The sequence below is a fragment of the Oncorhynchus keta genome, chromosome 30, assembly GCF_023373465.1.
Source record: "Oncorhynchus keta strain PuntledgeMale-10-30-2019 chromosome 30, Oket_V2, whole genome shotgun sequence".
Lineage (NCBI taxonomy): Eukaryota > Metazoa > Chordata > Actinopteri > Salmoniformes > Salmonidae > Oncorhynchus > Oncorhynchus keta.
In genome coordinates this window covers 52,789,459-52,816,164 of record NC_068450.1, presented here as the reverse complement: position 1 = coordinate 52,816,164, position 26,706 = coordinate 52,789,459, and the positions used below count along the sequence as shown (strand labels likewise).

Here is a 26,706-nt window from a genome sequence, read left to right as displayed (position 1 = left end):
AGAATGCTGTTCACTGACTATAGCTCAGCATTCAACACCATAGTACCCTCCAAGCTCATCATTAAGCTTGAGGCCCTGGGTCTCAACCCCGCCCTGGGCAATTGGGTCCAGGACTTCCTAATGGGCTGCCCCCAGGTGGTGAAGGTAGGAAAGTCAGTCATCAGGGTTGCAGACAACACAACAGTAGTAGGCCTGATTACCAACAGGGAGGAGGTGAGGGCACTCGGAGTGTGGTGTCAGGAAAACAACCTTTCACTCAACGTTACCAAAACAAAGGAGATGATTGTAGACTACAGGAAACAGCAGAGGGAGCACCCCCTATCCACATCGACGGGACAGCAATGGGGAAGATGGAACATTTTAAGTTCCTCTGGGTACACATCACTGACAAACTGAAATGGTCCACCCACACAGACAGTGTGGTGAAGAAGACGCAACAGCACCTCTTCAACCTCAGGAGGCTGAAGAAATTTGGCTTGTAAACCAAAACCCTCACAAACTTTTACAGATGCAAAATTGAGAGCAGGGCTCTCCAGTGGGTGGTGCGGTCTGCACAATGAATCACAGGCGGCAAACTACCTGCCCTCCAGGACACCTACAGCACACAATGTCACAGAAAGACCAAAAAGATCATCAAGGGCAAAAACCACCCGAGCCACTGCCTGTTCAACCTGCTACCATCCGGAAGGTGAGGACAGTACAGGTGCATCAAAGCTGGGACCGAGAGACTGAAAAACAGCCTCTATCACAAGGAAATCAGACTGTTAAACAGCCACCACTAGCACAGAGAGGCTGCTGCCTACATACAGACTTGAAATCATTGGCCACTTTAATAAATAGAACACTAGTCACTTTAATAATCTTTGCATTTCTTGCATTACTCATCTATTGCATCTTAGTCTATGCGCTCTGTCATTGCTCATCCATATATATTCTTATTCGATTCCTATACCGAGAGATTTGTATGTATTAGGTATTTGTTGTGGAATTGTTAGATATTACTTGTTAGATATTGCTGCACTTTCGCTACACTCGCAGAAACATCTGCAAACCATGTGTATGTGACCAATACAATTTGATTTGATTTATGGAATAAGGATCAGTTACTAGTTAGATTGTACAACCCAGAGTGAAGGGTTTGAAAGTGTCTGGTTTTACTTTTTATGGAAGTGTTTTGATATAACCTTTGATATTGTAAGCCATAATCTAATGCTTACCTTAAAATTTAGCAATAATTATCACAGAGTAATAAAAGGAGGGAGTGTGATAGAAATTTGCTCTGTGTATCAGATCGTATGTTTAGCATAATGCTGCTTTTCTAATAACCTGTCTTGGTTCATGAGAGTGACTGATTGATTGTACATGGGAGGGATTTCTTCTATCACTGATAAATCTTCTTAGGGCTGAGATCCCGCTAACGGGTTCGATATGACAACAGCCAGTGAAAGTGCAGGGGGCCAAATTCAAAACAACAGAAATTGCATAATTAAAATTCCTCAAACATAGAAGTATATCACACCATTTTAAAGATACACTTCTTGTTAATCCCACCACAGTGTCCGATTTCAAATAGGCTTTACGGCGAAAGCACCACAAATGATTATGTTAGGTCAGAGCCAAGTCACAGAAAAACACAGCCATTTTTCCAGCCAAAGAGAGGAGTCACAAAAATCAGAAATAGAGATAAAATGAATCACTAACCTTTGATGATCTTCATCAGATGACACTCATAGGACTTCATGTTACACAATACACATATGTTTTGTTCCATAAAGTTCATATTTATATAAAAAAAATCTGAGTATACATTGGTGCGTTATGTTCAGTAGTTCCAAAAACATCCGGTGATTTTGCAGAGAGCCACATCAATTTACAGAAATACTCATTATAAATGGTGATGAAAATACAAGTGTTATGCATGGAACTTTAGATACACTTCTCCTTGATGCAACCGCTGTGTCAGATTCCAAAAAAGCTTTAGGGAAAAAGCTAACCATGCTATAATCTGAGTACGGCGCTCAGAGACCAAACAAGCCAAAAAGATATCCACCATATTGTGCAGTCAACATCAGTAAGAAATAGCATTATAAATATTCACTTACCTTTAATGATCTTCATCAAAATGCACTGCCAGGAATCCCAGTTCCACATTAAATGTTTGTTTTGTTCGATAATGTCCATCATTTATGTCCAAATAGCTACTTTTGTTTGCGCGTTTTGTAAACAAATCCAAAGTCACGAAGCGCGTTCACTAGGAGCAGACGAAATGTCAAAAAGTTCCATTACAGTCCGTAGAAACATGTCAAACGATGCATAGAATCAATCTTTAGGATGTTTTTAACATAAATCTTCAATAATGTTCCAACCAGAGAATTCCTTTGTCTGTAGAATTGCGATGGAACAGAGCTTGTTCTTACGTGAACGAGCGTCACAAGCTCAAAGCATTCTACCAGACCTCTGACTCATTCCCCTCTCATTCGCCCCCACTTTACAGTAGAAGCATCAAACTAGGCTCTAAAGACTGTTGACATCCAGTGGAAGCCTCAGGGAGTGCAACATGACCAATATCCCACTGTATATTCAATAGGGAATGAGTTGAAAAACGACTAGTCTCAGATTTCCCACTTCGGGGTTGGATTTTTTCTCAGGTTTTTTCCTTCCATATGAGTTCTGTTATACTCACAGACATCATTCAAACAGTTTTAGAAACGTCAGAGTGGTTTCTATCCAAATATACTAATAATATGCATATATTAGCAACTGGGACTGAGTAGCAGGCAGTTTACTCTGGGCCCCTCTGGGCACCTTATTCAGCCAAGCTACTCAATACTGCCCCCAGCCATTAGAAGATAAGCAATTTGGCAGTACGCCCAGAACATTGCTCTGGGACCCAAAAGGAGTATCTCAGTTTCAAGGTCTCATCTTTGAGAGAAGAAGCTTCGTGAGGTATCAGTCAGTCAAATTCAGGAACCAAGTTTAATAATAAATAATGTAAATCATGCTTATATGATTTGTTTGTGTAGCAATTTATAAGGACTGAAAGGGAACGCCGTTTTCAGAGTTTTTATCAAGCTTGTATTGAGTTTATGAAACTCTCCGGCAGTGATAATTAAGATTACTTAATTTACTTTGAATTTGAGTCCTTAGTGATGAATGTCCACAACAGCAGGGTGCTGGGTCAGGCGTATAAAGCAAAGTCTAGCAACCTGAAGGTTGCATGTTCAAATCTCATCACGGACAACTTTAGCAGCTTTGCAATTACTTAGCATGTTGGGCTAGTAACCGAAAGGTTGCTGGATCGAATCCCCACGCGAAACCCCTGAAAAAGGCAATTAACATATTGTTAATTAGGTTAGGCCATTATTGTAAATAATAATTTGTTCTTAACTGACTTGCCTAGATAAATAAAGGTTATATAAAAAACATTTTATATATATAAAATAACCCCCTTAACCTAGCGTTAGCCATAACAAATAGGAATTCGTAACATATCATACGTTTGCACATTTGTAACATGTTGTACGAATTGCAATCTGTAATATATTGTACTGTTGGATTCGGGGTAAACTTTGAACATTGATGTATATTGACTAATTGATTTGATAATGTTTTAGTATGTTTATAACTGTAGAAATGCATTAGGAGAAGTGACTTGCGTGTTATGCGTTAGATGGGATGATAGAGGAGTATCATAGAGGAATATCATGCCTAGAGACTGTATATTGTTACAGGAGATAGCTCATAGGAGAGGGAGGACAGTTAACAGTACACAACATGGGGATTTAATTGAACATTACACATACCCAGATCATGGCGAGAGTAGAAGAGATAGTGGTGGCATTTCAGACACTATGGTAAACTTTCAGGAAACCTGTGACTCCGTGTTTTGTTAGGTTGGATATTATTCCCAACTCGTTCATCTTTTTCCCAATCCTCTTGCCATAAGAGGATTGTTAATGTTGTCAGGAAATGACCCATGTGTTGCAGTGTGTATATCCTCAGGTGAAAGCAGAGATAACCAAGGGCACGTGCTGAATTCTGGAGATTGAATGTGCATCAAGACACACCAGGCGGAGGTGTTGGGGACAGTGTTGGTTTGGTCCACACACACTACTCCTTACAGCGCCTGCAGCGGTAAAGATTGTCATGTCTCTCCTTGGGGGTGGTGCATAGTTCTCACATGAAGTGAGGTCCAGCTGCATCATGGGTGAGCTTGAAGACGCCATGACAGAGGAAGCTTTGCGAGAGAGAGAGAGAGAGAGAGAGAGAGAGAGAGAGAGAGAGAGAGAGAGAGAGAGAGAGAGAGAGAGAGAGAGAGACTAGATTCCACTGTAAGACATGCAGATGGGTTGGGTCTGGGAGCTACTTTAAACATCATATAGTTGGGTTGGGGTTTAGCTGCTTTATTGGTTCATGTATCACATGAAAGAGGATAGATGTTGGGGTAATTGTACTCTGAACAATATTTTGAAGGAATTGATGTGAAAGCATATACAGCGCTGAGTTACCTTAAGAGGATGTAGGGTTGTGGAAATGGAGGAGATGGGGGAAAAAAGTGACAATGACATGACTTGGGAACACCTCTCGGAACCTGGGGCCTAAAAGGGAAGTCTTGGTGGAAGCATGAGGAGATTTTTTTTAGGGCTTTAGTTTTTGTGGAATCCAGCATAAAAGTATCCTGGAGGCATAGAGTCTGGTGAAGAGAAAGGGGGAATCGTCATGGTCTCAGACTTTGGTTTCCATGCATATACACTACTCAAAAAAATAAAGGGAACACTAAAATAACACATCCTAGATCTGAATGAATGAAATATTCTTATTAAATACTTTTTTCTTTACATAGTTGAATGTGCTGACAACAAAATCACACAAAAATGATCAATGGAAATCAAATGTATCAACCCATGGAGGTCTGGATTTGGAGTCACACTCAAAATTAAAGTGGAAAACCACACAACAGGCTGATCCAATTTTGATGTAATGTCCTTAAAACAAGTCAAAATGAGGCTCAGTTGTGTGTGTGGCCTCCACGTGCCTGTATGACCTCCCTACAACGCCTGGGCATGCTTCTGATGAGGTGGAGGATGGTCTCCTGAGGGATCTCCTCCCAGACCTGGACTAAAGCATCCGCCAACTGGACAGTCTGTGGTGCAACGTGGCGTTGGTGGATGGAGCGAGACATGGTATCCCAGATGTGCTCAATTGGATTCAGGTCTGGGGAACGGGCGGGCCAGTCCATAGCATCAATGCCTTCCTCTTGCAGGAACTGCTGACACACTCCAGCCACATGAGGTCTAGCATTGTCTTGCATTAGGAAGAACCCAGGGCCAACCGCACCAGCATATGGTCTCACAAGGGGTCTGAGGATCTCATCTCGGTACCTAATGGCAGTCAGGCTACCTCTGGCGAGCACATGGAGGGCTGTGTGCCCCCCAAAGAAATGCCACCCCACACCATGACTGACCCACCGCCAAACCGGTCATGCTGGAGGATGTTGCAGGCAGCAGAACGTTCTCCACGGCGTCTCCAGACTCTGTCACATCTGTCACATGTGCTCAGTGTGAACCTGCTTTCATCTGTGAAGAGCACTTTGCGCCTGTGGCGAATTTGCCAATCTTGGTGTTCTCTGGCAAATGCCAAACGTCCTGCACGGTGTTGGGCTGTAAGCACAACCCCCACCTGTGGACGTCGGGCCCTCATACCACGCTCATGGAGTCTGTTTCTGACCGTTTGAGCAGACACATGCACATTTGTGGCCTGCTGGAGGTCATTTTGCAGGGCTCTGGCAGTGCTCCTCCTGCTCCTCCTTGCACAAAGGCGGAGGTAGCGGTCCTGCTGCTGGGTTGTTGCCCTCCTACGGCCTCCTCCACGTCTCCTGATGTACTGGCCTGTCTCCTGGTAGCACCTCCATGCTCTGGACACTACGCTGACAGACACAGCAAACTTTCTTGCCACAGCTCGCATTGATGTGCCATCCTGGATGAGCTGCACTACCTGAGCCACTTGTGTGGGTTGTAGACTCCGACCTCATGCTACCACTAGAGTGAAAGCACCGCCAGTTCAAAAGTGACCAAAACATCAGCCAGGAAGAATAGGAACTGAGAAGTGGTCTGTGGTCACCACCTGCAGAACCACTCCTTTATTGGGGGTTTCTTGCTAATTGCCTATAATTTCCACCTGTTGTCTATTCCATTTGCACAACAGCATGTGAAATTTATTGTCAATCAGTGTTGCTTCCTAAGTGGACAGTTTGATTTCACAGAAGTGTGATTGACTTGGAGTTCCATTGTGTTGTTTAAGTGTTCCCTTAATTTTTTTGAGCAGTGTATAATTATGCATAGGTTATCACATTGTTAATACTGTTACGTTGTGTGTCTTTTTTTGTTGGTTTCCAAGTCTTATGCTATCACTTTCTTAGGAACCAGATGGAGAGAGTGGAGAAACAAAAAGCGTTCCAGCTGACATGGAACAAGACAAGACAGATTGATCTGGAATGGCTTTTGTTTGTGTGATGAGAGATGTATAAAATAAAATTGTGTATGGTGTGATCACAGAACGGAGGCCATAAGTCTCCATAAGTCTGAGTTTGTAAACCTCACGGCGAATGTTTTGTTATCATTGTTTGTTCATTTATAATTATTTGTTTGTTTTTTATCATTGTGCGTTAATTTATAATCTTTAAAAAAAAAAATGTATTCATGTTTTATTATCATCGTTTGTCCATTTATAAGTAATTTCCAAGTTTATGTAAATTGAACATTAGGAAGCTATTGTTCAAGAGGAGGGACTGTTGGATTCAGGGTAAACTTTGAACATTGATATGCTAAAGTCATGATAGATCAGAAGCATGGAATATAAAGGAGTGAAAGAGACTGGTTTTTATGTTAGAAGTTAATGGTTCTCTGTAGAAAGACAGAGTGGCTGTGGAATGTGCTGGGTGGATGGGAGGGAGTCATGGAAGTGTAATAGGTGATACGGGTGGAAAGCATTGGATTAGACATCAAGGGGGTTGAGGTCAGTTCAGGTCACCTTAAGAGAGACAGAACCGTTTATTACTCTATCACTTCGTCTTCCTGTCGAACCATAAGATGTAAGGATTGGAGAGAAGGAGGGGTGCCTAAAGTGGAGTATATATACTTGTAGTGGTGGAAACATGTCTTTATCTGAATACAGCTGTGTCGACTCTTTGGAAAGAATTCAACTTGGTTAAGCTTTTCTAGTGTGTGTGAGTTATTTACTCTGAAAAATTAGAACCTAACAGTACGAATTAAAATTTGTTACATATCATGCAAATGATAAAATATCATACAAAATGGATTATGGAATTCCAAAATGTAATAACTACCATACGAAACATAACATATCATACTAATTGGCAGAGGTGTGGACTCGAGTAACATGACTTGGACTCGAGTCACAAAAATTATGACTTGCAACTCGACTTTAACACCAATGACTCGTGACTTGACTTGATACCCTCCCCAAGCCCAAATATGAAAGATTATGCTATTAAACAAAATGTGCAGCGCATCAACTCTTCATTTAACGGATTACAGTTTGAATCGGACAGCAGCCAATCAAATTGTGCCATTGGAGAAAAAGTTGTGCGTGGCAGTGCAGAGGAACGTCGGCGGGTGAATTCAGATGGAGCCCTTAGAAAGATGATACCCAAAATTATTTATTTTTAGATATAAAGACGACTCTGTATCAAAAAACTTGCAAAACATGTGGGAAGAAAAGTACAGACGGAGACGCAACAATTTCCAACTTTGTTCGACATTTGAAGCTGCACAAAGAATGGTAAGTCATGGCTAATATTGGGGCGGCAGCGTAGCCTAGTGGTTAGAGCGTTGGACTAGTAACCGGAAGGTTGCGAGTTCAAACCCCCGAGCTGACAAGGTACAAATCTGTCGTTCTGCCCCTGAACAGGCAGTTAACCCACTGCCGTCATTGAAAATAAGAATATGTTCTTGCCTGGTTAAATAAAGGTAAAATTAAAAATTAAAATAGCTGATTATTTTACTAGTGTGTCATGTAGGCTACGCAACGTTAAATCAATGAGTCTCCACACAGGCAGTTAGTGCGGGAATGTGATCATTGCACCCAAGATGGCTAGGCAGTTGGTAGCCTAAATCCTGCCTGATGTTACTGTTGTTCCTAAAAACCATTGACATACGTTAGCCTACTGGAAGAACACAGAGAGAGCGTGTGTGTGTGTTAAGGTTGGGTGATTGTGTACAAGTCTACATCGGCCGATTGCGCCCCATAGCCATCCTCAATAGTCGATCACTGTTGGGGGGGGGGTCTTTCTCATGGCTACCCATGTATTTCCTTGGAAATATAACGTTTATTTGGAAAATAATAAATATATAGATAAGCATTAATGATTTGCGTAAATGTAATATACTAACTATTACTCTTGTTAAAAATATGAAACGGTATTACATGACTTGTTTAGGACTCGAAACTCAAAGTTTAGGACTTGAGACTTGACTTGATGGTCTTGACTTGAGATTTGACTCGAACGTGCCTGTCTTGACTTGGGACTTGACTTGGGACTTGAGTGCTAAGACTTGAGACTTAGTTGTGACTTGTAAAACAATGACTTGGTCCCACCTCTGCTAATTGGAGTATCCAGGATTTACTATGTTACGTCTACCCCGGATTCCAGGTTGAAACTATTGGCATGTATTTGAAAATACTCAAATACACTGACTGAAATACACTCCCCACATGCATTTAACCCCGGCATTTGGAAAATTGTATTTTAAATAAGTATTTGAAAAAAACTTTAAAATAGTAGGCTATTTATAGGAAATTGCAGATAATTTGGGCCACATTATTTGAAAATACTCAAATACACAGAAAATAAGCATTTACATAATCAAATATTTGAACCCAGGTCTGCAATGTCTGTAAAGTATGTTGTTGTCAGTCTACATACCGCCCAACAAGCTTCTGGCATGTGCGTCCAACCTTGACCAGTGTGGGTCCCACTCCCCCGTAGTAGATGTTGAGAGACTCCACTATGTTAGTGCCCTCCCTGAAGAGCACCTTCATCCCAGCGTTGACAATGGAGAAGGCAAACTCCCTCCTCTGGGCCTGACGGAAGGCGGACACAAACTCCCACTACAATCAACAAACATAATACAGTCAGTCAACAGACATAATACAGTCAATAATCAACAGTCATCCTCAATTACAGTCAACAGACATAATACAGTCAATAATCAACAGTCATCCTCAATACAGTCAACAGACCATTTCTCCAACCTGAAAACCTCGCAACAGATTATTCATGTTCACTTACCAATTAACCAAATCCTCAGCACCCAAAGCTTGAAAGAGGTTGGAGTTATGAGTTAAACTAAGGTCATCATCAATATCCAGAGAGGTATTTGTATGAGGGATTAAAACAGTTATTCCTCACTGGTTTGGAGTAGGGGATGTCAATGGACAGGAGGACTTCATCTGGTCTAAGCGCTGTCTTGCCAAAGCCAGTGAAGAGTTCATCATTCAGAGTGATCGCCCTTGTCCCATTTTCTACAACAAAAAGACAGTTTCATACTACGAATCTAGGCATCACTCAATCAACCATGTCCTTCCCATTTAGGTCATGTGATATTGCATGATCACGAACTGAAAGAAAAGGATCAAATCAAGAAGAATCAATGCTTTGGCCAACAGTACCTTTAGACATGACCTGCAGTGTGCAGTCCAAGGCAGCTAGAACACTATTGAGATCATACTTTGGGTTGGCACTGAGGATATTGCCTCCAATGGTCTGTAGACATGGGACATCATAAAGCCGATCAAATAAAACACATCAATAAGGCTTTCAGGCAAGAGTAATGCAGTAGTCAACAATAACGACAATGGCCCAGCGACACCCTTTTCACACTACATAGCCAAGCCAAGCTGTACTGTCTGTGTGCTTGCCTGGTTACGCATTGACCATAGTTTCTGGAACCATGCTGAAAAGGACAACGTGAGGAGAAACTATCTGAGCAAACACAGTTAAGTTTGTTGGGTACATACAGGTGCTATCATAATTTGATAATTCTGTTGTCACAGAGAATGTGCAGGAGGAAATGCAGGAGGTTCCTCTTGTGCAGGAGGAAATGCAAATTCTAGTGTATTCAAGGTTTAAAATGGCTTCTAAAGTTGGTCATTTAAAAAGTCAGACTTGATTTATCCTAACTTAAAATGTATCAGCCGACACAAAAATGTCCATTAATTATATAATCCACATAATGATTAAAGTGTACTGTTGCTGCAGGATGACTTTCCTGCTGTGAGATACGGGTCAAATTATGATAGAACATCTGTATCTGTGGGTAATGGTTATAGGGCTTACAGCCATGTTGCGGATCTGTTTCCCTGCTAGACACCGTAGGGTCTGTAGCAGGGCCTGGTACCCCCTGGTTCTCTCTGCCTCCATCTCCCTCACAGCCCTCTCCATCTCCTCCTTCAGACTGGAGAGGGTGCAGACTGCCCCCATACTCACACCTGCATGGACATGAACACACAGCAAGTAGATGACGAAAAGCTGAAAAGTTCTTTCAACGAACGGACAATGAATACACTTCTAAACCTACCATCCTTCCCCCACGTCACAGTATGTAAATCTGAAACTCTCCCGGCGTAGATGGTGAGAGGATGATGGACTCCTTTCACTTGCATATTTGGTCCTGCTCAAAATAAATGAACACATAATAGATACAATGTGGCTGAGCAGTTGTCAGGATTAATATTTTTTGTACCGTGTACAACGTATGGGTCTATTTTTTAATGGGGGAAAATATTTTGGGTTTGAGTGAAAGCAGTTCTGAAATACAAAAGCAACATGGCAAAGCAAAAGGTTAATACCTATAGTTGTGTTGCCAACCACCACAGGGGCTTCAGGATATTCTGTTTTCAACTCAAGCAGATTGGTCAGATCTACTGGAGATATCAACTTCAGCCTATCGCCTTGGAAACACAGACTGCCACAGGCACGTTTCTTTCCCATAATCTGGTATAGAGAAGAGTGAAATCAAATTTCTCTGCAAGTTAGTTCTGTTTGAGTTGACAATAGACAAGTCTCTTTAGAGTGAAGACTGAATCTAATGTACCATGAGTTCTGGAGGGAAAATGAGGTCCTGGGATGGGTCAAGCGGAAGAACATTGTCCATATGGAACAGCTCCTCTGAGATCTGACAAGGTATCAAATATTTATTTAGAACACAATCATTCTTTCCTGGTGTCATCATTTCAACTACCCCTCAATTGAAAAAGCTACTTTGCCTCTTGGGCCACCGTAGTTATGTGCTGTGATTACATTTACATGAAGTACTGTTACGGTATTCTTTGGACTTTCATTTATCTGCATGTCAAGCACTCATATTTAGCATGACAATAAAATGTTTTACCATTTCATTTTCACAACAACCAGGGCTACAAGTAGTGTACCACACAAAACAATTAGATATAAACAGTTGCATTCATGACTTTTATTGACATAAAACAAGGCCTGGACAAAGCAAAAACGTATTTATATGAATGCTGTTAGTAAAGAAATAGTTTGCTTAATGGTAAATTAATAACCTACTAGTTAATGACACCTTTGTGGAGTTTGTGACAGCAACTATGTGAGCGTATTATAGACACCATGCCACAATAGACACAAAACGTGCATATCTGTGAGTCTCAGCTTTTCATTGACAGCTTTTAATAGTTTGGAGCTGAAACCATTCGAACTCTAAAGACATTTTTGTAAAAGACCCTGCCCCGCGCCCCTTCGGGATCCGCCCTTGTCTCACAAACACCACTCTAGCTCAGCCCCATTAGTCACACAGGCTCATGGACGCAGAAGAAATATAAAAGCCAATGGTTCACCCCAGAAGTCTGTAGCTAAAAAACACAATGTGTAAAAGGTATTAAATGTCCAAAACAGGCCGGCGTTACGGTGGGACTCGTTGGGTTAAAGGGACTATACCGTTCCCTAACGCGCATGTACAAGGTTGGAATTAATTTGGTGAAAATGTAAAGTATTTAACTCACATCACTATCCTTGTGTTGCTTAGTTCCATTCTCTATACAGCACTTTCCCCCAGATTCTCCATTCTGGCAACATCCCTCTCCATTCTCTGATGCCTAGTGATATGTAACACATGCATTTTACAGAACATGTTTCGACGTAATCAAAAGAGAAAACATGTGCATTTTGGTTAAGAGACATGTGTTTTGAATCAAACAACTAGCTTGTGGAAATAGGTTAAAGGCATTACTCACATCACAGAACGTTTTGAACCCGTCAATGATCGGCCTGTAGCCAGTACAGCGGCAGAGGTTTCCTTTGAGAATGGGGTAAAAAGAAACTGTCAATGACGTTTGAAAAAAGCTAGCGATGAACCTACAGCCAATGTTTTTGTGGAGACCTTTGGACTACTAAAGATGATTTTAAAAAAAGAAGAAGAAGAAATAGAGTATGTTTAATTTTTTTTATCTAGAAAATATAAATTAAATGACCTCCTAGAGCCTCTCTGATGTCTTCCATAGTAGGATGTGGTTTGTTCCTCAGTAAAGTGTACATGGACATCACCATGCCTGGAGTACAGAAACCACATTGAGAGCCATGGGCCTTGGCTATACGCTCCTGCAAGAACGTAGACATATCAGTTTTCCTTACAAAAAATATAATCCAGCCACAATGAATGGTGAGCTCCACTTGTAGGATTTAGGATCACAAAACCCTATATAACCGTATAGTAGGACCTACCTGAACCGGATGCAGTTTGGTCTTGGTGCTGCCAATACCCTCCACTGTTACCACAGCAGCTCCATGCAGTGTGCAGATGGGCTGCAGACAGGCGTTAACAGTGTAGTGGCTAGGATCAGTGGTCAAGGATATAACAAGCAGTGCCGTGTCGAATAGAATAGTGTGATGCAAACTGAAGAAGATTCCAGTCATTTTACTCCAAAACTATATTTCTCAGTCATTATATTTTGTGACGGTGTTATTTAGTAAAATATTAAATTAAATGGTTTGCTTCCCACATATGGTTGTGAGGGCACTATTAGAAAGAAAGGATACAGAACTCTGTTGTTGAGTTGGTCATATTTGGACACCATGACCGTGCAGGCCCCACATCCACCCCCTCCACAACCATACTTAGTCCCAGTTAGAAGCACTATATAGAGAAGAGACACTTGTAGATGATTTTGGCTAAGCATTTTGAAATGACCCTCACTGCTACTCAACCCTTCACCTTAGAGGCTGCTGCCCTGTATATATAGACATGGAATCACTGGCCACTTCAATAATGGAACACTAGTTACTTTAATAATGTTTACATACTGCTTACTCATCTCATACGTACAGTATATACTTTATTCTATTTTACTGTATTTAGTCAATGCCACTACTTCATTGCTCGTCCAAAACTGCACTGTTGGAATTTCGCTACAACATCTGCTTAATATGTGTATGTGACCAATAAAATTTGATTTGAAGAACATAGACATTATGTGCTGTTATTTACATACAAAAAGGTGTTATAATTTTGTTGAGGAAAAGTACCTTTCCTTCTGAGGAATTTGAGGAGCACCTCCTCTGGATCGGCATTCCTCTCTAAGATCTGAAACACACACACACGCACACAGACAGAGGTCACAATCTATTCTAAGACAACCAAGCCCCTGTCTGTGAAAAAACAGTAACAAGGCATATCTACATCAGGCGACAGCAAACACTCTGGAGAGTCAAAATGATATCACGGGATGCTTGAGAATGCCATATGCTCTGCATCTAATCTATAGTGTTATCTGTGACTATAATCATGACATTGGTGTGTCAGTCTGCTGACAATCATGTGCTTTACATAAAAGTCAACATTTTGAGGTGGGAGGACTGGAGGAATCTGTATCAATATATTGAATACTGTATAAGAAAATATTTCAGATGCAGAAAAACTGTAGATTATACATTTTAGAAAGCAGCCTTTTGTTTAACATTTTCTTACACTGTTGAAGTGATATGACTTCCTCATACTAACCATAGAAATAATAGAAAGTGTCACAAACACAATAGACATTTACCAGACAACTGCATTGCGTAAATTACAATTATTATTCAAATGCATTTGGAACTAATGTCAATTGAGTTGCTCAGCAAAAGGAAAATATACTGTCCTCTGCAGTTTGAAAATGTGGCCTAATGTTATTCCAAAAGACCAGTACAGTATAAATGGTCAAACCAACATCTAATAGAGACTAAATAATGTGTTGATCCAATATGATTAAGCATAGTCTGGATATTTTGCTCCATTACTGGCAAAATATCTGATAAAAAAATAATAATTTAACTAGGCAAGTCAGTTAAGAACAAATTCTTATTTACAGTGAAGGCCTACACCAGCCGACGCTGGGCCAATTGCACGCCGCCCAATGGGGCTCCCAATCATGGCTGGTTGTGATACAGCCTGGATTCAAACCAGGGTGTCTGTAGTGATGCCTCAAGCAAGATGCGGGGGTCTTAGACTGCTGCACTACTCGGGAGCCAATTTGGTTGGTCAAAATACCAATAATAGGGCAAAAGATCAAAATTGGGCTACCTGTGTGAACACAGCCATAGTCACATATTAGAAAGAAAAATATTTCTTACCTTTTGTCCATTTACATAGAAAATCAATTCACTGCAACTGTTGGGAGAGGACATTATTGATGTTTACTCAAAAGCAGCAATCTGAAACTCTGTCTCTGAATTATAATTTGTGGCAGTTTAAATACCTTTGGAATTGACCAACGTCACATGGCTTGAGCTTGACAATCATTTACACACATTATCAACAAAGTTATATCATGGCAAAGAAACATTACATATACCCCATTACATATACCCCCCCTATATCCCCCCCATGCAAAGTCACCCCCTCCGAACAGATAAAGTGACACCATAGAGCCATATTTAAATACGCATGCGTACTTGCGAAAACCGGTCACTTGTTGGTTCTGGAAAGGGTATTTTTGTTAGGTCGATAGGACTGAATTCGGGTGTTTTGAATTTGTTCTTTCTCTAACCGTTTTTTTTATCTGCATACATTTCGGTAGGTGGCCTGCATACTTTGCACATTCGGTTGACAATGTAATCTACACGTGTCTGTTTAAACTAACATTGGCGAGCTGGTAAAGTATTGTATATAGAGTTATTTTCCTGCATTGTTAGCTAGCAAGCACAACTTCGCTACCTAACAAACTAAATGGCTAACATAACGTTGGCTATCATGTCGGAAGAACTGACTCTGTAGATATGGCACGTTGAAACACAGGCTTAATTTATCTGCCCACTGTAGAGCCACTTAGTTGCCCATGATATTTGATAATCAGGCGTGAATATCGATGTCCTTTGTTCCAAGTTTTGTTAGCATTACAGGAAATTGTGGCTTGTTAGCTGCTATGGGAGTTTCGCAGGTGCCACACGAACAAGCAAGGCCTGTCTGAACGGGCGCATTGCCGGAAGGTCCCCGTGCTCATACTAAAGCCTACCATCTCGGAGGGCAACTAAGCAGGCTAGCTAACTAACTTCACCTAACTACATTTTGATTGTATTTTATATTCATCATGACAAAGCCAGGTTACAATGTCAACTTTGAAAATTATCCAAATTACCAGGTGTGGCTTGCTAATTAGCAAGCTAAAATATAGCCAGGACAAGGCATAGCATAGCTCTCGCATGGGCCTAACGTTACAGAAATCCTGTTGGGCAGAGCACGTTCCCAACTAGCTATACATAGCCTGCTAATGTTGACTAATTATCTTGACGTTGCGCAATCAGACGTTAATGTTCAACTTTTCTCATCCAGAGTGTCTTTTATGAATAATCAAAAGCAGCAAAAGCCAACGCTAACCGGCCAGCGTTTCAAAACGAGGAAAAGAGGTAAGTTGGGCATCTTCATTGTCGACCAATTTGCCTCTACTTGTTTGGTTCACCTAGCTGTGTCAACATGGTACCGGCGGTGAAATTATGACATGTTTTTCAACAGATGAAAAGGAGAGATTTGACCCTACTCAGTTTCAAGAAAGTATCGTACAAGGCTTGAATCAAACTGGATCTGATTTGGAAGCTGTTGCAAAATTCCTTGATGCCTCTGGCGCCAAGCTTGACTACCGCCGGTATGCAGAGACACTCTTTGACATCCTGGTGGCTGGCGGAATGCTTGGTGAGTTCAGATCTTTAAGTAGTGTTGAAAGTCAGTAGCTTTCAGGGATCCCTTGCCTCCTTCCAAAGTCCCACCCATCTGACCACCTTCTACAATGTGCTTTGAGGAGGAAAGAGGATTCTGGGGAAGTTTTAGAGGAAGTGTAGTGTTGGATGTCAGTTTCCATTCCATTTGGAAAGCTGCTGTTGTCCAGATTAGCGCACTGACACTCTCTTTCTCCCCCTTCACCTGTCTGCAGCCCCAGGAGGGAGTATATCTGATGACCTGACCCGCACAGAGTTCTGCCTCTTCACTGCACAAGAGGACCTTGAGACAATGCAAGCATATGCTCAGGTAAGAGGATGTGGAAATAATTTATTACTGCAAAGTATCTATATCAATGCTGTATAATAACACATTTACTACAGTGTCATATCTTACTTTGTTTTGAACCTGTAGGTTTTTAACAAGCTGATCCGGCGTTACAAGTACCTGGAGAAAGGTTTTGAGGAGGAGATCAAGAAGGTGAGACAGTTGGTTTGAACTCCTGCTTGGCAGTTGGCACTGATGAATGTTACACACAATGGAACCTGCATGGATTATTTGAATGGGATATTTTATTTTCACAACAAAGAACTAAAACATTTACCCTGCAGGCTCATTATTTTATCTACTCCGCAGTTGCTGCTGTTTTTAAAAGGGTTCACCGAATCAGAACGGAACAAGCTGGCCATGCTCACTGGCATTCTGTTGGCCAATGGAAACATATCAGCTGCCGTCATTGGAAGTCTCTTCAATGAGAACGTGGTCAAAGAGGGTGAGTGTCTTCCAGCCCACCACTATCTTTACTTGGACCTGTCCAATAAGAGCTGCTTGTTTTCATTTTAATTTTTCCCAAATGTTTGGTTACGGTGGCCCCAAATGAACATGGCCCTCTTCACTGGAAACTTTTTGTTAAATGGTCTCTGAAATGGACACAGTATTCGGGCACATTGTATGAACCCAATGTCTCTGAAATGAACATGTTTTTAGTTCATACAAAATAGTGATTTGAGTGCTGTTCATTGCAGGGTACCTGCTGCTTTGACTGTTGCTTTATGACTGTTTGCAGGAGTATCTGCAGCCTTTGCTGTCAAACTGTTCAAGTCCTGGATCTACGAAAGGGACATCAATGCTGTTGCTGTCGCTCTCTCCGCAAAGTCAGCATGGACAACAGGCTGATGGTAAAGCTACAATTCCTTACTTTATATACCCCCCCCCCTTTCCAAGCATACCAATACATATAGAAGAGTAAGGGGCGGTTTCCTCAACACAGATGAAAGGGATAGTTCTCCAAAATGATATACATTTCCTTACAACATTTATTGGCACTGGAGAGGATGGCTGATGTTTTATTGGCTCTTAACCAACCGTGCTATTGTTTTTTCCCCCACATTGTTTGTAACTTATTTTGTACATAATGTTGTTGCTGCTACTGTCTCTTATGACCGAAAGGAGCTTCTGGACATCAGAACAGCGATTACTCCCCTTGAATTGGACTAAGAATTTTTCTTTAATGAGTCGGACGGGAGGGATTTACTCAAGTCACCGAACAGGCCCTCATCCCTGTCATTCACAGGAGAAAGAGAGGTTTTGCGGAAGGAGATCGAGGTGCCTTGTGAGGATCCGGCGACGAGTGATTAATCTGCCTTTGCCATCCGTACTATTAGCCAATGTACAATCACTGGAAAATAAATGGGATGAACTAAAAGCATGTATATTCTACCAACGGGACATTAAACTGTAATATCTTATGTTTCACAGAGTCGTGGCTGAATGACGACATGAGTAACATAAAGCTGGCGGGTTATACAAGCTATCGGCAGGATAGAACGGCAGCCTCTCTTAAAACCTCTTAAGGATAAGCGGGACGCAAATGTCTCAACTGGCCAATTGCCAGGAGAAATGCAGAGCGCCAGATTCAAATAAAATTCAAACTTTCATTAAATCACACGTGTAAGATACTCAATTAGAGCTATACTCGTTGTGAATCCAGCCAACGTGTCAGATTTTAAATGCTTTTTGGCGAAAGCATAAGAAGCTATTATCTGATAGCCTGCACAATCTGCACCAGCAGTGAACAAAGGAGCTAGCATATTACAACCCTGCAGGCGCTACACAAAACGCTGAAATAAAATATAAAACATGCATTACCTTTGACAAGCTTCTTTTGTTGACACTCCAATATGTCCCATAAACATCACAATTGGTCCTTTTTGTTCGATAATTCCGTCCATATATATCCAAAATGTCCATTTATAAAGAGTGTTTGATCCAGAAAAAAACAGCATACAAAAACATGTCACTACAAAATATTTCAAAAGTTGCCTATAAACTTTGCTAAAATATTTCAAACTACTTTTGTAATACAACGTTAGGTATTTTAAACGTTGATAATCAAAGTGTAGATGGGACAATCTGTATTCAATACAGGAAAGAAAAGAAACCAGCGCTGCTTTTCATGAATTGCGCAATTCGCAAAAGTGTCCCCAGTTCTGAGTTGGCCTACTTCTTCATTGCACAAACGAATAACCTCAACCAAATTCCAAAGACTGGTGACATCCAGTGGAAGCGGTAGGAACTGAAAATAGGTTCCTATGAAATATCCCAATGCAAAGACAATACAGGAAACAGAGAGGGGAGAAGAAAAAAAACCTGAACAGTTAGTCCTCGGGGTTTTGCCTGCTACATAAGTTCTGTTTTACTCAGACATGATTCAGTTTTAGAAACTTCAGTGTTTTCTATCCAAATACAGTGCCTTGCGAAAGTATTCGGCCCCCTTGAACTTTGCGACCTTTTGCCACATTTCAGGCTTCAAACAAAGATATAAAACTATTTTTTTTTAAAGAATCAACAAGTGGGACACAATCATGAAGTGGACTGACATTTATTGGATATTTCAAACTTTTTTAACAAATCAAAAACTGAAAAATTGGGCGTGCAAAATTATTCAGCCCCCTTAAGTTAATACTTTGTAGCGCCACCTTTTGCTGCGATTACAGCTGTAAGTCGCTTGGGGTATGTCTCTATCAGTTTTGCACATCAAGAGACTGACATTTTTTCCCATTCCTCCTTGCAAAACAGCTCGAGCTCAGTGAGGTTGGATGGAGAGCATTTGTGAACAGCAGTTTTCAGTTCTTTCCACAGATTCTCGATTGGATTCAGGTCTGGACTTTGACTTGGCCATTCTAACACCTGGATATGTTTTTATTTTTGAACCATTCCATTGTAGATTTTGCTTTATGTTTTGGATCATTGTCTTGTTGGAAGACAAATCTCCGTCCCAGTCTCAGGTCTTTTGCAGACTCCATCAGGTTTTCTTCCAGAATGGTCCTGTATTTGGCTCCATCCATCTTCCCATCAATTGTAACCATCTTCCCTGTCCCTGCTGAAGAAAAGCAGGCCCAAACCATGATGCTGCCACCACCATGTTTGACAGTGGGGATGGTGTGTTCACCTCTTCACAACAGTATCTCGGACCTGCCTGGTGTGTTCCTTGTTCTTCATGATGCTCTCTGCGCTTTTAACGGACCTCTGAGACTATCACAGTGCAGGTGCATTTATACGGAGACTTGATTACACACAGGTGGATTGTATTTATCATCATTAGTCATTTAGGTCAACATTGGATCATTCAGAGATCCTCACTGAACTTCTGGAGAGAGTTTGCTGCACTGAAAGTAAAGGGGCTGAATAATTTTGCACGCCCAATTTTTCAGTTTTTGATTTGTTAAAAAAGTTTGAGATATCAAATAAATGTCGTTCCACTTCATGATTGTGTCCCACTTGTTGTTGATTCTTCACAAAAAAATAGTTTTATATCTTTATGTTTTGAAGCCTGAAATGTGGCAAAAGGTTGCAAAGTTCAAGGGGGCCGAATACTTTCGCAAGGCACTGTATATGAATAATATGCATATCTTATATTCTTGACATGAGTAGCAGGAAGTTGAAATTGGGCACGCTATTTATCCAGAAGTGAAAATTCTGCCCCCTAGCTTTAAGAGTTAGTGGTCTATGTATATTTGTAAACAACAGCTGGTGCGTGATATCTAAGGAAGTCTCAAGGTTTTGCTTGCCTGAGGTAGAGTATCTCATGATAAGCTGTAAAACACTATCTACCTAGAGTTTTCATCTGTATTTTTCGTAGCCTGCATACCACCACAGACCGATGCTGGCACTAGGACAGCACTCAATGAACTGTATACCCCATAAGCAAACAGAAAAACGCTCATCCAGAGGCGGTGGTCCTACTGCCGGGGACTTTAATGCAGGGAAACAAATCAGTTTTGCCTAATTTCTTTCATCATGCTAAATGTGCAACCAGAGAGAGAGAATTCTATCCTCCAGATTCCTGCTTACAGGCAAAAATGTAAACCGTAACCACCAGTTACCCGGTCAATAAAAAAGTGGTCAGATGAAGCAGATGCTAAACTTCAGGACTGTTTTGCTTGCACAGACTGGAATATGTTCCGTGATTCTTCCAATTGCATTGATAAGTACACCATATCGGTCACTGGCTTCATCAATAAATGCATTGACGACACAGTGACTACGTACATACCCCAACCAGAAGCCATGGATTACAGGCAACATCATCACTGAGGTAAACGGTAGAGCTGCTGCATTCAAGGAGTGGGACTAACCTTGAAGCTTATAAGAAATCCCACTATGCCCTCCAACGAACCATCAAACAGGCAAAGCATCGATACAGGACTAAGATCGAATCGTACTGCAACAACTCTCGTCGGATGTGGCAGGGCTTGAAAACTATTATACTACAAAGGGAAGCACAACCGAGAGCTGCCCAGTCACACGAGCCTACCAGACGAGCTAAATAACTTCTATGCTCGCTTTGAGGAAAGTGACACTGAAACATGCATAAGAGCATCATCTGTTCAGGATGACTGATCACTCTCTCCTCAGTCAATATAAGGCCTTTTAAACAGGTCAACATTCACAAGGCCGCAGGGCCAAACGGATTACCAGGATGTGTTCTCCGAGCATGCACTGACCAACTGGCAAGTGTCTTCACTGACATTTTCAACCTCTCCCTGTCTGAGTCTGTAATACCAACATGTTTCAAGCAGACCACCATAGTCCCTGTGCCCAAGAACACTAAGGTAACCTGCCTAAATGACTACTGGCCCATAGCACTCACATTAGTGTCCATGAAGTGCTTTGAAAAGCTGGTCATGGCTCACATCACCATTATCCCAGAAACCCTAGACCCACTCCAATTTGCATACCGGATCAACAGATCCACAGATGATGCAATCTCTATTGCACTCCACACTGCCCTTTTCCACATGGACAAAATGAACACCTATGTGAGAATGCTATTCATTGACTACAGTTCAGTGTTCAACACCATAGTGCCATCAATGCTCATCACTAAGCTAAGGACCCTGGGACTAAACACCTCCCTCTGCAACTGGATCCTGGACTTCCTGTTGGGCCGCCCCCAAGTGGTAAGGGTAGGTAACAACACATCCTCAGTCCCCTCCTGTACTCCCTGTTCACTCATGACTGCATGTCCAGGCAAGACTCCCAACACCATTACGTTTTCCGATGACACAACTGTGGTAGGCCAGATCACTGATAACGACGAGACTGCCTATAGGGAGGAGGTCAGAGACGTGACCTTGTGGTGCAAGGACAACAACCTCTCCTTCAATGTGATGAAGACAAAGGAGATGATTGTGGACTATAGGAAAAGGAGGACTAGGCACGCCCTCATTGACAGGGCTGTAGTGGAGCAGGTTGAGCGCTTCAAGTTCCTTGGCATCCACATCACCAACAATCCAACATGATCCAAGCACACCAAGTGGAGAGGCCACGACAAACTCTATTCCCCCTCAGGAGACTGAAAAGATTTGGCATGGGTCCTCAGATTCTCAAAAGGTTCTACAGCTGCACCATAAAGAGCACTCACTGCCTGGTATGGCAATTGTTCTGCCTCCACCCGCGTGGCACTACGGAGGGTAGTGCGTATGGCCCAGGCTTCTAAACCGCTTCTACCCCCCCTCCCCCTTTCCAAACCATAAGACTCATGAACATCTAATCAAATGACCACCCAGACTATTTGCCTTGCCCCCCACGCTGCTGCTACTTATTATCTATGCATAGTCACTTTAACTCTACCTACATGTACATATTACCTCAACTAACTGGTTCCCCCGCACATTGACTCTGTACTGGTATATAACCTCACTATTGTTATTTTACTGCTGCCCTTTAATTATTTATTTTATTTGTTATTTTCTTAACTGCATTGTTGGTTAAGGGTTTGTAAGTAAGCGTTTCACTGTAAGGTCTCTATACCTGTTGTATTTGTCGCATGTGACAAAATGTTATTTGTAAGCCACGTGTCATACTAATTCCACGGACACTCGCAGACACTCAGCCTTTCGCCCCTCCGTTGTACTTGATTGATTTTAAGGTCACTAATTAGTAAGGCACTCCCCTCGCCTGCTTGTCTAGGTCTTAATTTAAAGGAAAAAACAGCAGGCACTAGGCCCTCCATGGAATGAGTTTGACACCTGCTGTATGCAGTCTATGCTTTGGTATCCCTGGCACTGTTTCCATACGATAACATTTTAGCATTTGTGGCACATCCCATTAGTCATGGGACCGATATTAACATTTCAAACCATTTTCAAATGATCTATAAGTGACTGTGCTTCACAATCAATTTTAGATACTTTTGGATGACTTGGACATGTTCGACGAATTCTAATCGGTCCCATGACTTTTTAATGCTGAAACGTTAGCATGGTGCGAGGGATACTTCACCAAAGCATGGATTTCTGTCATACCTTATCCGTAGTCTGCTTACAGGGTAAGGAAGCAAGTATACTTTTGTAATTTGGGTGAACTATCCCTTCAAGACTAGTCATAGTCTAAAAAACATTGTCTGTTAAACCAGCTTAAGTTTTTATATAGGCCTTTTAGATTTAAAATAAATATTGAATGGGAACTAATTACTTGTATCAATATCTGTCACAGGAACTCTTTCCTGCCAACAAGCGGAGCTGTGAGCATTTTTCAAAGTACTTCACTGACGCAGGACTGAAAGAGCTGTCAGACTTTGCCAGGAACCAGGAGGCCATCGGGTCCCGTAAGGAGCTGCAGAAAGAGCTCCAAGAGATGATGGCCCGTGGGGACAACTTCAAAGATGTGAGACTTATTCTTATACAGTGGGTTCAAAATATTGGGACAGTGACACATTTGTGTTATTTTGACTCTGTACTGCATGTAGCACTTGGTTATTTGAATTGCAATGACAGGTTCAAGTGCAGACTGTCCGCTTTCATTTGATGGTGTTCTCACAGATCGGGTGAACCATTTGAGAAATTACAGCACTTTTTGTACATAGTCCCCATGTTTTTTTTTATGGGACAAAGTATTGAAACAAATTCACTTGTGTATTAAAGTAGTCAACAATTTAGTATTTGGTCCCATATTCCTAGCATGCAATGATTGTAGTGTAATATCCAAGAAGACTAGAGGCTGTAATTGCTACTGAAGGTGCTTCAACAAAGTACTGAGTAAATGGTCTAGTAACCAGTTTTGCACTGTACAGTTCATGTAAGGAAATCAGTCAATTGAAATACATTTTAGGCTAATCTATGGATTTCGCATGACTAGGTGCGAAGCCATGGGTGGCCCTGGGGGGGCATCAGCCCACCCACTTGGGAGCCAGGCACACCCATGGGGAGCCAGACCCAGCCAATCACAATGAGTGTTTCTCCACAAAACGACTTTATTATAGACAGAGAAACTCCTCAGTTTCATCAACGAACCGGGTGGCTGGTCTCTACCGATCCCGTAGGCGAAGAAGCCGGTTGTGGAGGTTCTGGGCTCACATTGTCTGTGTTAGTGAGGCTGGAAGTACTGCAAAATTCTTTAAAATGACTTATGGTAGGGAAATTCATTTTCAATTCTCTGGCAACAGCTCTGGTGGACCTTCCTCAAGTCTGCATGTGAATTGCACGCTCCCTCAACTTGAGACAACTGGGACGTTGTGTGACACAACTGCACATCTTAGTGGCCTTTTGTCCTCAGCACATGGTGCACCTGTCTAATGTTTTAATCAGCTTCTTGATATGCCCACACCTGTCAGGTAGATGGATTACATTGGCTCACTAACTGGGAAGTAAACAAATGAATGTTTTTTGGTGCGTTTGGAGAATATCTGGGATTTTTTATTTCTGGCTCATGAAACATGGGACCAACCCTTTACATGTTGCGTTTTATATTTTTGTTCTGTGTATATATGCTTGATAGCTGGGCATTGTTCATTGACGTGTTCCCTGCTGTGTTTAGATAATTGCCTACGTCAGGGAGGAGATGAAGAAGACCAACATCTCTGAACAACTGATGATCGGCATCGTGTGGTCTAGTGTCATGAGCTGTGTGGAATGGAACAAGAAGGAAGAGCTGGTCTGTGAACAATCTATCAAACACTTGAAGGTAAATGTCTTCTGCGGTCTTGAACCGGTCTCTTGCCAAAAAGATTTATCAATGAGACAAACCTAGATGAAGGTTAAATTAGTTGCTGCTAAGTTAACTTCAGATTAGCGTTTTTTTGGAACTGTATAGTATTGGAAGAGGAGGGTGGAGCGGTACTAATATAGGCCAGATTGGAGCATGATTAGGTTTTAGTTGGCTGGTTTTAGTCCAGTCAACCACCTTGTGCCCCCGCCCCCCTCCCTGTATAGCAATTTAAGAGTGTTGGGCCAATAACTGGAAGTTTGCTGGTTCAAATCCGCAAGACGACTAGGTGAAAATACTGTCGATGTGCCCTTAAGCAAGGCACTTAACCCTAATTGCTCCTGTAAATTGCTCTGGATAAGAGCATCTGCTAAATGACTCAAATGTAGGTGCTTATATTGCTGCTTTGCTTGCCCCTGACATTGTGTCATTGCAACTAGGAATCTGTTCTTAATTGACTTGCCTATTAATAAAAACAGATTGGATGAATGGGAACTAATTGGTCCTCTCTCCACCACAGCAATAGTCCTCTCCTGACGGTGTTCACCTCCCAAGGAGCCTCTGAGATCATCTAGTCCCTAACCCCCCATCTTTCTCTCTTCTCCACAGCAATACAGTCCTCTCCTGAAGGCATTCACCTCCCAGGGAGCCTCTGAGATCATCCTGCTGGTGAAAATCCAGGAGTACTGCTATGACAACATCCACTTCATGAAGGCCTTCCAGAAGATTGTGGTGCTCCTCTACAAAGGTGTGGGCCCTGGTTGAAAGTAGTGCACTATAAAGGGAATAGGGTGCCATTTGGGATACAACCTGTGTGGGGGGGGGCACAATGGCTCTCATGTGACATGTTGTTTAGGTACCATGGTGTGCCCTATATGGTGTGCACTCATTACCTTTGATCTGAACATTCTAATGTTCCGTGTTTCGCCTTCTCCCAACACAGCGGATGTTTTGAGTGAAGAGGCCATTCTTAAATGGTACGCAGAGGCCCACGTTGCTAAAGGAAAGAGTGTTTTCCTCGAGCAGATGAAGAAATTCGTTGAGTGGCTGAAGAATGCAGAGGAAGGTAAAAAGAAACCGTGTTTAATAGTTACCTTTTTGAAAATGATCTTAATATTCATGTTGCTGTAAATTGTAATGTTCTGATTTGACTCGACTCTTTTCTGTCTTCCAGAGTCTGAGTCCGAGGACGAGGAAGAGAACTGAGAACTCAACCCTCCACATGTGCATTTTAAACAGCACAGTCTCCCAGTCCTGTTTGCTTATTTTACCTTCTGTTTTCTTTCACCCCTCTCCAACATCAACATTTACGTTTTAACTTGAGGGCTGTGGCGTGAACGGTACACTCCTTATTACATTTTGTTTTAAACTTACCCTTAATGGTTCACACGTATTGTGAATTAAAACCTCAATCATAAGATTAACAAATGAAGTGTTGATTTGTTTGGAAAGAAGCAGAAATGACCCCCTTTTATTAGTATTACTATTATGCCTTCTGTGTTTTGGAAATGGAACATTCCACTTGATTAAGATACTCTATTGATGTTGCTGCATCCAGTCTGATATCCCTGATACTGCTGTAACTGTTAATATTGCAGCAGTGCGCCTTCTTGCTATGTGACTTAAAGGCACCCTAAAATGACAAGTCATTGCCTTCTCGCCAAAGGTTTTACCCGGTAGCCCTATCCTCATGTTAGATCCTTTCCTGACCTTTGCCTTTTGGACAAACCTGTAATGAACAGTTGAATTGGTGATCGGATGAACGTTGTGCAGTGACTCATCTTGGTAGAACCACCTCTTGACCTGACTGACATCCTCTCTGGAAGATGCAATGCCAGCTAAGTAATATTGGTTAATTTCTTTAATCTGATTAAACCAATTATTTTTTAAAGAAATAAAGATGACTAAAATTCTTATTCTGATTATTTATGGTATACATTTCTTGTATGTTTGGTGTGTAGCATTGCGATCAATTAGTAAACTTTGGTGCCTGCTG

The 26,706-nt window shown here is 41.7% G+C and overlaps 1 protein-coding gene and 1 pseudogene across 2 annotated transcripts in view; one reads left to right on the top strand and one right to left on the bottom strand.

The window, feature by feature from the left end:
- The window catches only part of aox5 (aldehyde oxidase 5), a 30,596-nt gene extending 15,875 nt beyond the window's left edge, over positions 1 to 14,721 (bottom strand). Inside the window, exons 1-14 of the mRNA XM_035744836.2 lie at positions 14,645 to 14,721; positions 13,562 to 13,619; positions 13,076 to 13,172; positions 12,761 to 12,869; positions 12,511 to 12,637; positions 12,274 to 12,335; positions 12,043 to 12,135; positions 11,115 to 11,195; positions 10,870 to 11,014; positions 10,599 to 10,691; positions 10,358 to 10,509; positions 9,691 to 9,784; positions 9,431 to 9,543; positions 8,945 to 9,129 (exon numbers count right to left, since the gene is read on the bottom strand). Of these exons, the coding sequence (XP_035600729.1) occupies positions 8,945 to 9,129; positions 9,431 to 9,543; positions 9,691 to 9,784; positions 10,358 to 10,509; positions 10,599 to 10,691; positions 10,870 to 11,014; positions 11,115 to 11,195; positions 12,043 to 12,135; positions 12,274 to 12,335; positions 12,511 to 12,637; positions 12,761 to 12,869; positions 13,076 to 13,172; positions 13,562 to 13,619; positions 14,645 to 14,698 (1,463 nt within the window). The 5' untranslated portion in view covers positions 14,699 to 14,721. The remainder of the gene's footprint in view (positions 1 to 8,944; positions 9,130 to 9,430; positions 9,544 to 9,690; positions 9,785 to 10,357; positions 10,510 to 10,598; positions 10,692 to 10,869; positions 11,015 to 11,114; positions 11,196 to 12,042; positions 12,136 to 12,273; positions 12,336 to 12,510; positions 12,638 to 12,760; positions 12,870 to 13,075; positions 13,173 to 13,561; positions 13,620 to 14,644) is intronic.
- Positions 14,722 to 14,928: 207 nt separating this feature from the next.
- Positions 14,929 to 26,626, top strand: LOC118363698 (eIF5-mimic protein 2-A-like; annotated as a pseudogene). The gene is made up of 12 exons (XR_008087606.1): positions 14,929 to 15,086; positions 15,843 to 15,916; positions 16,023 to 16,199; positions 16,438 to 16,532; positions 16,638 to 16,703; positions 16,860 to 16,995; positions 17,290 to 17,401; positions 23,223 to 23,393; positions 24,543 to 24,689; positions 25,320 to 25,458; positions 25,654 to 25,776; positions 25,885 to 26,626. The product of XR_008087606.1 is annotated as an eIF5-mimic protein 2-A-like (transcript).
- The last annotated feature ends 80 nt before the right edge of the window (positions 26,627 to 26,706 follow it).